This window comes from Vombatus ursinus, unplaced genomic scaffold (genome assembly GCF_900497805.2).
Source record: "Vombatus ursinus unplaced genomic scaffold, bare-nosed wombat genome assembly UNPS02014175.1, whole genome shotgun sequence".
NCBI classification, from domain to species: domain Eukaryota; kingdom Metazoa; phylum Chordata; class Mammalia; order Diprotodontia; family Vombatidae; genus Vombatus; species Vombatus ursinus.
This window is the reverse complement of record NW_020953953.1, coordinates 1,491,618-1,505,198: the sequence shown is the minus strand read 5'-3', so window position 1 is coordinate 1,505,198 and position 13,581 is coordinate 1,491,618. Positions and strand designations below refer to the sequence as shown.

Here is a 13,581-nt window from a genome sequence, read left to right as displayed (position 1 = left end):
AAAATAGATCAGTAATCCACCCTTAAACCTGAGTCACAGTCTGCCCCCAAAGCAGATGGTGTCCAGGGGGACACACAGAGAAACCTGACAGGAAAGTACAGGACTAAGGAAACCCATTGAGGAACGGGAATGTGAGAGACAGCTCCCAATTATGGCTGACATGTCTTCATGTCCCAGGTCTCTTTACTTCTTTTTTTTTTTTTGGTTAGGCAGTCAGGGTTAAATGACTTGCCCAGGGTGACACAGCAAGTGAGTGTCAAGTGTCCGAGGCCGGATTTGAACTCAGGTCCTCCTGACACCAAGGCTGAAGCCCTATCCACTGCTCCACCTAGCTGCCCATCACCGGGTCTCTTTAGACATGCTTCACTTGCTGGGCAAAACTGCTCCTCTGTTCTCTGCTCCCCTTCAGGTGCTCACAGCTCCCCTGTGGAGCGAATCCACCTGTCTGGCACGCTCTAGCTGCTGAAAAGGTGATAAACTTTTAGCACACACCAACCCTTGGAAGGGTGCTGAAAAAGTGTTACACTCTTTCAGTGACAAAGAGCTCCATGAAGCCTGAGAACTACTCTGAGCCTCAGACCTACTTCGGGGGTCCAAGGCATTTCGATCCCTCAGACTTTAGATGGTGATAGGGCCGTGCAGACTTTCCTCAGTCCGACCTTCAAATAGCAGGGGATTCTGTCTTGTTTGGTCCCATGGGTCCTTATCACAGCCACGCCTCTTTTCACGGCAGAGCAGGTGCAAAGCCGGCCTTCCTCACTTTGTTTCCACTCCCCAAAATAGAGTGGGCAGGGGAGGGTGCCCCAGGGCCCCTCAGAGCTGTCCCTTCTCTTGGGGCATGGCTATCTCTAGACAGTAATGGCACCAACTACCTCTCCACCAGCTTCAACTCTCGATAGAGGAAGAGCCAATAAGCTCTCAGAAAATCAGCTTCTCTTTTCTGTCCGGGAGGGCACCTCCTTGCCAAACGGCTGCAAACCCTGCCCTGTCAGGTTCCACTCCGGGTGTTAAGGGACTACTTTTCTTGGGTCCTCCTGTACTTTCTGTCCCCAACTTCTCGCCTCTCTCCTCTTTTCCTTTCTTTTTTGGCTTCTAACACTTCAAATCGGTGCCTTCATGAGAGCAGGGAATCATGTAAAACTCAGCAGTTCCATTGTTCTGCCAGGTACAACCCCAACAATCCTCATATGATATTTCCAAAGTTCACAAACAGGTATTTGATTTATAATTCCTAAGTCGTAAGGGACTTCTGACCAACCCTGATCATCCAGCTTCCCCACATCTACTCCAGCAAAGCCCTAAAGTTCACCTGAGACCAAACAGCAGCCAAGAAATCTAATGAGAAACTACAGTAAGGATGCCTTCCACCCCCAAACTGCACAGAAAGTCAGCCAGGAGGCCGTGGGCCATAAGGAAGCTCTCTCAGGCCAAGCAAAGGCCAGTACAGCCAGTCAGGACATGAATGGCCAGGGAGGCAGCAAGAGCAGAGTGGCCCCTGAGAAAGCTGCAGAATGGTCAGAAAGACCCGGAGGAGGGAGATGGGAAGCCTCTGGGAGTGCAAGTAACCAGCGTGGGGCCAGCCAACACAGTGCCATGGCTCTGGAACGGTGACAGCCCAGAACTAAGGGCTACATCAAGTTAAAAGGGAAACTAGCAGGAATGGTGGAGGGCAGGATTAAGAGAGACGATAATACCAGGGAGGGAAGAGTCAGGAGCTAAATAAACCTCCTGAGCCAGAAGAAAAGCAAAGATCTGGCATCCAAGGGGGTGCCTTAGATTTCCTCTTAGTTGGGAAATGGCTGAACAAAACCAATATATGAGTAGAATGGGTTATTATACCATAAAAAAAGATGAAAAACATGATTTCAGAGATTCCTGGCTAGTGTAAAGAGACAGAGTGAAGTGAGCAGAACAAGAATTTATGCAAGGACAACCTTAGAAGGAAATACAACTTCCGAAGGTTCTAGAGCTCTTTTCAAAGCAATGAGCAGCCTTTCTCCAGAAGGCCTAGGGTAAAGGAAGTTTTCCCCCCACCTCTCGACAGAGAGTGGTATAGAGACAGACACTTCAGACACGGCCACTGTGTGGATCTGCTTCATTTGACCCTGCCAATTTGTTAAAAAGGAAAAAAAAAGGAGGATGGGAGGGATCCCCCTCTTTCAGTAACTGGGGGAGGTTGGGAAGATTAGCAATAACGACTCCAAAAAAAGGAGGGTCATTAAAACACACTGGGTTTGGTTTCGTTTGTTTGTTTGTTTTTCTTAATGCACAGAAGAGAACAGAATGGAGTTGAGAATGAAGCAAAGACAAACAGGACAGGGTTGAAAGTAACCTGCAGAATGTATTAAGCACCCGGGTTTTTCCCCTCCAAAGAAAGCAGTACAAAATGGAAGATTCAAGGTTTCCCACAGACCCCTGGTTTTGGGTTCTGCTGTGTAAGCAAATGCCCTTCCTTTACTAACCTCAGAATCAGAGCGAGGTTCTAATCCTCATGACCACCCGCATTGACCGCTTTTGGGCGTCTCAGCCAGGCCTCCAACCCCTTCTCAGCCTCTTTTTCTGGGCTGTCTTTCTCCGTTGGATGGTAAGCTCTTTGAGGCCAAGGACTGTCTCTATTTTTATCCTTAGCACTTAGCAAAGCACACAGTAGGTGCTCAATAAAAGTGTAGTGACTACTACCTAAACCTATCTAAATCTTACATATAATTTTTGTTGAGCACATACCATAAGAAAAAAAGGTAGCAATTCCATATACACAAAATAGAAAAAATAGTTGTGTATAAATCCTCAAATCTCTATTACATATAATCCCCTCTCCCCCAGATCCAATGGGTTGCCAAGGCCTGTTGATTTTAGCTTTCTGACATCTCCCTAATATGCCCCCTTCTCTCCTCTGACCCTGCCCCCACCCTCATCCCCTCACACCTGGACTGTGGCCCGGGCCACGCACGGAGGGTTCTGCCTGCCTCAGCTCTCCCCTGTCCAGTCCATCCTCCGGTCAGCCACCAAAGCGACTTCCTAAAGCACACCTCTGACCATGTCACCTCCTCTAAAATCCGACATAAAATCCTTCGGCCTTCAAAGCCCTTTGTGATCACACGTGCTTTCATTCCTCAATCGGGCCTCCCAGCAGTTCCATCTCAGCCCAGGGCACTCTCTCTCCGACCATCCCAGCTTTCTCCAGGCCTGCAGTGTTCTCCCTTCTCCTCCTCCTCACCTCCTGGCTTCCTAATCCCGTTTGCAGGAAGTCTTCCCCAGCCCCTCTTTTTTCCCCGATCCTAGTTCTTGGGCACCAGTGTGTTTGCACGGCATCTCCCCCGTTAGACTGGGAGCTCCTTGAGGGCAGGTTCATCTTCAGCCTCTCTTTGCATCTCCAGTGCCTGGCCCTGCCCTAAGGAGACCTTTTATGTTTGTTGACCGACTAACCACCTCACTTCCAAAGCTGGCCAGCTTGTCCAGGTTTCCTCCTGGGATGTGCTGTGCATCTTCCATTCCAGGTACTCCCATGACCCTCTTTCTTTGGCAACATTATCACCAGCCCCCTCCCCCATGCCCCCAATTAAAAACTGAGGCACAAAACCGCCTCTATTTTCACAGCAGCTAGAGCGAGCCTCAGACCTACAGTCAGTTAGATTTGAGTCCAAATCTGGCCTCAGACACTTACTAGCTGTGTGAGCCTGGGCAAAGCACTCCACCCTGTTTGACTCAGTTTCCTTGTCTGTAAGATGAGCTGGAAAAGGGATTGGCCAAACCACTCCAGTGTCTCTGCCAAGAAAACCCCCAGCAGGGTTCTAAGTGTTGGACAGGGCTGAACAATATTTTTGTACACACGGGTTTTTCTCAGGCAGTCAGTAAGCATTGATTTAACACCCACCACGCGCCACGCCTCATAGGAAGCACTCTTTGGAGTCTAGGTCTGGTCAAAGGTATGCACAGCTCGGAGACTTTATCGGCATTGCTACAAATTATTTTCCACCACGGCATTCCAATTCACAGGCCCAGCAGCCCTTAGGGGCCCGTCCTCCCACAGTTGCTCCAACTACCTTTTTCCTTTTCCTTTTTGCTAATTTGATGGGCTGAGGTAGAACCTCAGGTGTTTTAATGTGCATTTTCCTAATGACCAATTTGGAGCATTTCAAAAACAGCATTCCAAAGATTTCCTCCTTTGACACCACTTGTCTATTGACAATTGATCCACTGAGGAATGGCTCTCATTCCTCTGTATTCGAATCCCTTCCTTGTATTTACCTATAACAGCGTTTCTTCAACTGGGGGTCATGACGCCAGTTGAAGACACAGGGAAGGGGTCACAAGTGGAAAAAGTTTAAGAAGCCCTGATCTAGAATATCAGACCTTTACCAGAACAACACGCTGCAAAGGTTTCTCCCCCACTGGACTTCCCCTTCACATTGAAAAAATGCATTGATTCTGCTTGTGGGAACTCTTCATTTTCCCCCAATCCTACTACTCACCGTAACCTGCAAGCTGCTACCCCACTCGGCCAAGAACTCTCCCTAGCCCCAGAGCTGTTCGTTATTTCTTTCCTCACCTAGGATGCGCCCTACACGGAGATCCCGCCCCTTTGGGCCTATCATGGAGTCTGTCGTGAGATGCTGATCTGACGCTAATTTCTGCCAGCGACTTTTGTCCAATACTGAGTCCTCCTACCAGCAGTTTTGAGTTTCTCATTTATCGAACACCACACTTGTCTATTCTGAACCAATCTGTGCCACGGACCACGTAGTTCAACTACTTTTTGCTGCTTGAGATGTGTTACCACCCAGGCCCCTCCTTCCCACTCCCTCGACTCTGGATGAATTTCACTTTTTCCCAGCTCTAGAATGTAAACCTTTCCTAGTTGGGAAAGCAAGGCGGTTTGTCATCTCCATCCCACTAGCATATTCCACCCAGGCGGTTGAGCGGCCCAGCTCTGTCTGGCCTGACGTAGCTCCTGCTGCTGGGCTTGCTGAGAACTTCCGGAAAGGCTGATGCTCTGAGGGGCGACCCTGAAGATCAAGGTTCCCTCCAGCCACCCTTCCTTCCAGGCTCTCTCCTCTCGCCATCTCCCTAGGAAAGCTTCTGGTCGTCCACCCCAGAAGCAAAAGCAGAATAGGAATGAAGGCATCAGCTCCACCTCCTCGGCCCTCCCGACTCAAGCTCACGGCCCTACGCTGCTGCTGGTGGGCAACGAGGCCCCATCCGGGCCTGTGATGGGGCTCCTACTCTGCTCCCCTAACTCCTAAAACACCCTCCAAGCCTGCAAAACAAAAACAAACAAAAACCTTTTTAAATTTTTATTTAGGCCAGGAATATGAAAACGGCTTGGCCTTAACACACAGGCCAGGCAAGGAGGAACAAGGCCACTTGGCAGCTACGGCCAAAACCCCAGCAACTGGGAGCGTACTCTCATCCCAAAACCCCCAGGGTCCTCTGGGGCAGAAAAAAGCACCCCACCCCCCAAGATGATGGGGGCACTGGGAGGGGTGAGGGCTCCCACCCCGTCCCACAAGGCAAGGCACAGTCTTCCATCTGGGACCTCTTCAAGCCTCTGAGGCCTGGGCGGCCCTCTGGAATAGTGGTGGGCACACACCACCTGTTTTATTTCTTGTGGGACTCCCCCAAATTCCTCCCCCCCCACCCCTTTCTCAGCTGCTGTTGTAACTCCAACATCTGGAGAAGAGAGAATGCATCTATTGGACTCCCTCTCTCTGGAATCAACACTCCTCATGTTCTCAGTGCAAACAGGGCTAGGGGAGGGGCAGGTGGGGATCCAGGCCGACCTCTCCCTGCCCACGTACCACTCCCAGCATTCGCTTCCAGCAGCCAGGCTCAGGGGACAGAGCTCGGTGTGAGTCTCTGTCACCGGCGCGGGCTGACACACAACAGACGGGGGTGGTGGTGTTGACGTGGACAGGTCAGCCGGGAGCGGCAGTCCGCAGGACGACAACCCCCACAGGACAGGTTATCTGGGAAAAGATGGATAAGACCGGAGGGGCCTATCCTGCCCCCCACCTGCCCAACGCTGCTGCTTACTTGGTGTTTGGAGAGGGAGGGGGCCCCCCTGGAGCAGGACCACTGGGCAGCACTGGCAGTTCACTGAGAAGAGAGAAGACCTTGGTGAGCCACCTCCATGCCCACTTCTCCCCCTTGCCCAGACCTCCACTCAACTCAACCAGTCTACAAAGGACAAACCCTGCGCTAGGCCTGGGGGCTGACAGAGCTAAGGTGATGCCTGGTGCATCATGACAAATCCCAGGCTCACTGCCGGCTAGGTACAGGGGCCAGCGCGGACCACAGTCAGGAAGAACTGAGTTCGAGTGGGATCGCGGACGATGTCATTTAATCTGCCTGCCTCAGTTTCCTCTTCTCTAAAATGGCAAGAACTGCCCCTACCTCCCAGAACGTGATGAGGTACAGACAGTCCTTCACAAAAATAAGAGCCCACAGCCTAGGGAGATGGTGAGTGGGGCCCTGAGCCCTTCCCCCACAGTCACACTTCCTCACCTGTCCTGGCAGGGGGGGTCTTGGAAGCACTCGCATCGCACTGAGAGGGGTTGCGGTCTGCCTGGCAGCTGCTGGAAGAGGGGGCAGGAGCAATCAGGATCTTCAGGACCACCACCTCACCAGCTGCCCAGACCTCAGAGGCTACACACCCCAGCCCGCTCCTTTCCTGACCAGAGAGAAGGGAAGGCCCTGGTCACCTTGGCAGCAGCAGGCCACTACACTGGCGTTGGTCGATTCCTGAGGCGTTCCTGCAGCAGTGGCTGGGGCAGGGTCCTTTGGCCTACAGGGGGAAGGGACAGAAGGCCCCGCTGAGGACACAGCTCTGACGGGTCAGAGTGAGTCCCCAAAGCTGGGAAGCTGCGACATCCCCCTCTGGGCCTCACCTGTCTGACAAGGCGTCAGCACCCCGAGTCGCACGGCCACAGGGGGGGTCAGGGGAGCCTGGGGGACCCAGGGACGAGTCCACAGAGGCAGAGAGGATCTGCTTCCTCAGCCCTGCAGGCAGAAAGACAAGGGTGCAAGGAGACCAACCTCAGAGGGACGTCCAGGGCCCCCCCGTCCAAGGGCCTCTGACACCCGCCGATGACCCTGCCGATCCTGCCCCCACCCCTAGACTCGAAGCTCCCTCCCGGGCTCCCCTAGAGGGACGCCCGCCTCCCCCTCGCCTTGTGCTCCAGCACTGTCCTGGACAGCCAGCCTGGCTGACCAGCGGCCCAAGCCAGCCCTATTTCTCCACTCTAGGGTGCCATCCCCAAGCCCTTCGTCCAGACCACTCACTCGCGCCCTCGTGCCCCAGCCCTGTTAAGACTACAATCCCCTGCAAGGCAGGTAGAGGGGGCCATGTCTGCCTGGGGACAAGTCCTGAGTGTTTGAACAACTGAGACCCCTTGGAGATAGAATCCCCAGGGCCCCCCATTACCTTGGGGAGGCGTCCCAGGGGGCTCTGGGTTGGAAAAGCTAAAGAAGGGTGGGACAAGCCCTCCCATGGTCTCCCTGACTTCTCCCTCCTCCTCCTCCTCGCTGTCTGTGCTGCCGCCGCTCCTAAGGCCAGAGAAGACCAAAGTGATGTACGTCTAGAGCCAGGACCGTCACTGGAGAAGCAGCCAGGCCCGGCCAGGCCCTCCCCGGCCTCACTCACCTCACACTACGGGCCCAGCCCCGCCATCCATCCTGCCACATGGCATCCTCCCCATCCAAGTACCCCGAGCCCAGGCCTTCCTCGTCGTCCTCGTCAAACTGATGGAGCCTCTCCTTGCAGCAGAGCTCAAACAGGCTGGCGCTGGGCCAGGGGACAGCGGCAGAGCTGGCTCTCCTACGGCCCCCCCCCCCAGCCCAGGACATGCCCACCTGAGGCTTCTCACTGCAGGAGGGGAGGGTCTGCATACCTGTCCTCCACCCACCACCCCGCCTGGGGACCAAGGTCCAGCTCCCAGCCCACCCCGAGCAGGGCCAACACTCACGCTCTCATCATCTGCGCTGAGGGAGAAGGTGATACTGGCCATCCTGTCGAAGGGGGCGCTGGAGGAGAGGCCAGAACAAGGTTTGAGAGAGCCCCTTGTCCTGGCGTCCCCTCCTGCCCCAAGGCCTGCAAGCGAGCCAGGCACAGAACAGTGCCCGTCCCATCAGGAGCCCCAGGATCTCTGGGACCGGAGGCTCGTGGACAGAAGATCGGGAAACATCTGCGGCTTTCTTGCGGCCTGGCTCCCCACCCGCCACCTGCCCCACTACGACCCCCTGCCTCCTTCTCGTGGCCCAAAGAGAAGGCCCCGCTCCCTAGCCGGCTACGCGAGGCACCCAAAAGGCCTGGGCAAAGGCACCCCAAGCCTTTCGTCCTCAGAAGGGATCGGTAAATGAGTGTCCTCTGGCTGGGTGGCCCTCTCTGCCCAGACACCCAGAGACCTCCTTGGGGGGCTCCCTGATCAGGGGAGCACGGCCCACCCCACGGGGGAGGGGGCGGAGCTCAAGGACGCGGCATCCAGCACCACCCTCGGAGAGGGAGGCAAGAGCTACCCAGAGCCTCAAGGGACACTCACTTCACGTTCTCCTCCTGCTCCCCAAATTCGTCATCGTTGAAACCAAAATGATCTACGAAGGCCGAGGTCATCTGCTGCATCTGAAAGTCCATGAAGGCCTGTGGGGAGAAAGGACCCCAGACACCGTTTACCTAGTGTCCCGGCCACGGCACCTGGGCCAAGGCCCTGCCGGCCCCGACCCGGCCTCAGGGGCTCGGGCCAAAGCCCATCCCCCCACCCTGGCCAAGGCCCTGCCGGCACCCTGACCCGCCTTGGGAGCCTGGGCCAAAGCCTCTCCCCCACCCCTGACCGGGGCCAAGATTCTGCCCACCCCACCCTGCTTCCCTCACAGGCCCGGCCTCACTCTCCGCCCCCAAAAGCCCTCCCGGGCCTGAACGCTGGAGAAAGGGAAAAGGGCAGGGGGGGCCAAGAGGGCAGGGGGAGCAGGGGGCCCTGCCCCACCTGCTGCAGCACAGCCTCCTGGGGAAAGCCGAAGCCCTTCAGACCCCCGTCCTCGTCGTCGCTGAAGGAGTGTAAGTTGTGGGTGCTGACCTGGGTGCGGCGAGGGGAACAAAGGGTCAGAAGCCCCCCCAGAAACCCCGGCACAGGGATGGGCCCCCCCAGCCCCAGTCTCACCAGGTCAACCGTGTTCTTCTGGTTGGTCTCGGACAGAGGCCCCAACACGAACTGCTCCCACAGCTGCTGCTGCTTCCCCAGCAGCTCTGCTCCGTGGGGGGCGGGGAGGGAACATGTGACACTGACCACAAATGGCCTCCCCTCCCCACCCCCACTCTGGCAGGGCCTCACCTGGAAGCAGCTGCCCCACCAGCACGGCGTTGGGGCCCTTCTCGGCGCTCCGCACCACGGCGTTGGCGATGCGCGTCAGATGGCCCATGTAGCCCTTCCTCCGGCCGCCCTCTGACCTGGGGACAGACAGGCCGCTCAGCTCCACGCCCCCATCCCCGCTCGAGAGGGGGCCAGCAGGGCACAGGCTGACCCAGCCCCGGGCACTCACTGCACTCTGTCGTTCTCCTCCCAGGCACCCAAGATCCTCTCCACCAGTCGGCATTTCTGGAGCAGCTACGGGAAAGAGAAGGAGACTGGGGTGGGAAGAGGCCAGGCCACACCGGGGAAGCCAAGAGAAGGGGAGGACGGCGACGGTCCAGTACCTGGAGGGCGGGCAGACAGGACCCCCCCCCCAGCACGGGGGTCAGACTAAAGTGCAGGAAGAGGGGTGGGGAAGGAGGTCCCCAAGAAGGGAAATGCTGAAAGGCAAAATCAAAACCACTGGAACGGTCTCTTTTTAGAAACTAAAAGAGTCAGTCCAGTGAGAATGCTGAACCGAATCGGGCCGCTGCTTCATCTCTAGCTTGACTCCTTACTAACTGGACCTTGTGTTTGGCCTATCGCCTTTCTGGGCCTCAATTTTTTCATCAGTAAAGGGCATCACAACGGCTGCACCGCCTCTCCCAGGGGCCACTGGGAGGCTTCCTGGTGCCCTCGACAGAAACCAGCAAGTTGGGAAGAGGTTTGTGAGTGACCAAAGGCGAAGACAGAGAGGGCACCCCAAGGGGGGCGGGGTACCGAGATGGAAGGGAGCTGGCAGTCAGCAGCCTGCCAGGAGGGCCTGGCACCCGAGAAGCCCAGGGGCCAACGGGCACCACCCCGTGCCAGTCACCATCCTGGTAACAGGGAGACCTCCGGTGATTACAAGAACGACAGTGAGGGTGAGCGCTTCCCAAATGCCAAGACTTCCTCCCCAAGCAGCACTAAAGTGACTAGCCCAGGGTTGCATGGCCAGTGAGCGTCAAGGGCAAGATTTGAACTCGGGACCCCGAGCCGTGCAGCTACCCCTCCTCGCGGTCTCGTGTCTGGGAAGGACTAGAACAGATTCCCGGGAGGGGAACCACCACTGGGACAGAGATCAGAACCAGGGGCCCCAAGGCCGTCCTCAAGTGAAATGGGCTTCCTGGGGCAGCGTCCTCGCCGGGGGAGAGGCAGATGTCTGCACCGGGGAAGGGGACCCGGCCCCACACTTATGTGTCTGACTGCAGGATTTGGCGCCAGGAGCTCCAGCCCATCCTCCAGCTGCCACCGCGGCGCTCAACACACTGCTCACCCACGTCTCCACTTGAGAGTGCAGAAAATTATTGAAGACGTAAGTAAAGAAGAGGTCCTGGTGATGGGAAAGAAGCCGGTTGGGGGCCGGGCAAGGCGCGGCAGGCCTCGCCCTCCCCGCCCCCGCCCACCTGCCTCACCAGCATGGTGTTCAGCGTGTCCATCCCCAGGAGCTCTCCCGTCAGAGCCGCATTGTTGGTGCTCAGGGCACTGGCCAAGAGCTTCACCACATGCAGCCGAGTATTACCCGACGGGGGCTGCAGGCTCCCCCAGGTCGTGTGCAGGGTCTCCTGCTAAAAGGTGGAAAGACCAGAGGGTCCTTGGCTGGACACCCAGGCTTCCCTCAGCTAGCGGGCCGCTCCCCTCCCCCCCACGCCCAACTCCGCAGCAGTGGCAGGCTTGCTGGACCATCGCGGAAGGCCATCTCACTGGCACGCTCTTCCTTGCTCGCTGTCCGCGTAAGCACTGAGGTCCCTTCCAACTCTGAAATTCTGTGATTCTAATCATAGATCATAGAATGTTAGAGCCAGAAAGGACCTTGCAGAGAGTCGGACCGGGACCCCCACCTGCGAGGAAGAAGGAGCTCCCCGCCCCCCAGAGCCCAGCCCGTGGCTCACTGTGGGGGGCTCCAGGAGCAACTGGTGGAAGTGGCCAAGCCACCGCCTCAGGGCTCTCAAGAGTGCCCAGCTTGGCCTGGCTGGTCAGGGGGCTGTCGGGGCCTCCCGGGGGCACCAGCTCCAGCCGGTCCTCCACACTGCAGGGAAAGCTGCCCACGCCTCTGCTGTCTGCCCTGTGGGGTCAAGGGGAGGCCCATCAAGAGGAAGGCCCCTACCCGGCTGCCCAGTCCCCCAGAAGGCACAGAGGGGGAGCGGAGACGTGCCCAGAGAAGAGGGCCCAGAGCGGCCCTGCACTGCCCTCACCTGGGCCTCCGAGACTCCAACAGGGTCAGAATGACCTGGATGCCGTTGACGATCACAGACTCGCTCAGGGCCCCCTGGAACAGGTTGCCGAGGAGGTGCTCCACGGTCTCCTGCCTGGATGGGGGCAGGGACGCACTAATGGCCTGCCCCAAGGCCCAGGGCGGGGGCGAGGGCGGACCGAAAGCAGGCTCCGGGGATCCCCAGCCCCCCCCAGCCCCCGGTCACTCACTTCTCCAGTGTGGCCAGCAGCCGGTCGGGCTCAGCACCGTCCTGCACGCGAAGCATCTGCTCCCGACTCAGACAGACAATGTCACACAGGAACTGGGATGCGTTGGAGTGTTGCTGAGGGAAGAGGAGCGACGGGGGCTGTGAGGCGGCGCCGGGCCCCTCCCCGGCCACCCCCCCACCAGGAGACTCAGGGGACTCACAGCTTCATCCTGGTCCGGGTGGATCATGTCGACCAGCCACTGCACGATCCTCTCATCGTTCAGCCACTGGGAGAGAAGAGAACCCGTGATCGGGCCACCCCCTGGTGCCCCTCTGCCCTCCCCACTCAGGAAGCTGCCTGCCAGAGCTCTGAATCACCGGAGCAGCCTGAACATGGGGGTGAGACCCGGCTGAGGGCCCGCCCGCCTCTAACCCAGAGCCAGACGGCCCCATTCTCCTAAAGGGCCTGATGCACAAAGCGTGGTCCCTGGCCCTTGGGGAGCCTGGGGAGGGGCTGAGTGGACGCTCAGTCCCGTTCTGCTAACGGGGAAGTCAAGGCTCAGATGTTGCCCACTTGTCTCTGGGCACACAGGAGACCCAGCAACGGCCGAGTCAGGGCTCACGTCCACTACGCTGTCCCTCGCGAGATGTGTCTCCAACCCTGGCCTCAGCCACTTGTGACCTCTGAACCCTCGGCCGTCAGCTGCTCCGTTAGAAAGAGCGGCTGGACTCAATCACCTCCAGATTCCTTTTTCTCTCTCTCGATCCCACAGGACAGAGAGGAACGAGAAGGAACTAGAGAAGAGCCGAGGGAAGATGACAAAAAGCTTCCTTAGAGAAGGGCTAAGACTTCTGCGGCCGGGGGACGAGAATCCACCCAGCAACGGGACAGACGAGGCACAGGGCCGAGCGGGTGAGGACTGGACGCAAAACTGCCAAAGCCACGCCCCCGCAGGCCACCGCCTGCCGCCTCCCTGGAGCCAGGGCTGCTGCCCAGGCTGGGTGGGGGGAGTCTGCCCGGGCTGAAATTGGAGCAAAAGCCCACCCGTCCATCGCCCCTCGGCAGTGGTGGCTCCCACGCCAACCACACTGTAAGAGTCAGGGGCAAGTGGCCGCCACGGACCTCATCATCACGCGATCGTGGGGCTCTCTCGGCCTCGTGAGGCGTGACCAGCAGCAAGGGGAACGCACACGCAGCGCACGCTTTACACCCGTGGCTGTCCCAGAGCCCTCCAGCACAACCTTCAAGAACAACTTTGATCGACTAAGCCCTACTAGACAGGAAGGTTCGGAGAACTCCATTCTCCAAAAGGGATGAAAAAGATCTGGGGGGCCACAAGTCAGCGATCTGAGGAGGAACTCCAGAAAGACTTAGGAAGTCAAGAAAGAGACGGCTCGAAAGAAAGAGGACGCTGACCCCAAAGCACGTGAAAGGACGCTATCCTGCACCCGGAGCTTTCAGGAGCTCCACAGACAAGAGGCTGAGGCTCTCCCTCACCCTGCTGGGGCTAGGACGGAAGCTGGCCGAAGAGGAGCCAGCAAGAGAAGGCCAAGGAAAGGCCAAATGTCAGCAGCTCCCGACTAGGAGAGGCTCTGAATGCCAGGATAAGGAGAGGGACCCTGACTCAAAGAGCAAGACGGAGCCCCACCCCAAGAGTGGTGAGGAGCCACCCACTGATTCAGAGAGCTGGGGCTCCAACAGGGGTGCTCACAGGCAGCCGGAGGGGGAAGAACTCTGAATGGGAGGCAGAAGGGGGAGGGGGAGGAGAAAGGAGGAGGAGATGAGGGAGAGAGAGTATGGGGAGAGGGGATGGAGATGG

The 13,581-nt window shown here is 57.6% G+C and overlaps 1 protein-coding gene across 1 annotated transcript in view; it reads right to left on the bottom strand.

The window, feature by feature from the left end:
* Positions 1-5,279: 5,279 nt before the first annotated feature.
* PPP6R1 (protein phosphatase 6 regulatory subunit 1) overlaps positions 5,280-13,581 on the bottom strand; it is a 10,558-nt gene continuing 2,256 nt past the window's right edge. Inside the window, 20 exon segments of the mRNA XM_027860075.1 lie at positions 5,280-6,096; positions 6,505-6,521; positions 6,523-6,572; positions 6,702-6,784; positions 6,888-6,999; positions 7,424-7,545; positions 7,643-7,811; positions 7,961-8,022; positions 8,538-8,635; positions 8,979-9,068; positions 9,153-9,238; positions 9,324-9,439; positions 9,532-9,685; positions 10,620-10,692; positions 10,775-10,927; positions 11,252-11,326; positions 11,328-11,424; positions 11,555-11,668; positions 11,784-11,896; positions 11,983-12,048. Coding sequence (XP_027715876.1) covers positions 6,030-6,096; positions 6,505-6,521; positions 6,523-6,572; positions 6,702-6,784; positions 6,888-6,999; positions 7,424-7,545; positions 7,643-7,811; positions 7,961-8,022; positions 8,538-8,635; positions 8,979-9,068; positions 9,153-9,238; positions 9,324-9,439; positions 9,532-9,685; positions 10,620-10,692; positions 10,775-10,927; positions 11,252-11,326; positions 11,328-11,424; positions 11,555-11,668; positions 11,784-11,896; positions 11,983-12,048 — 1,917 coding nt within the window. The 3' untranslated portion in view covers positions 5,280-6,029.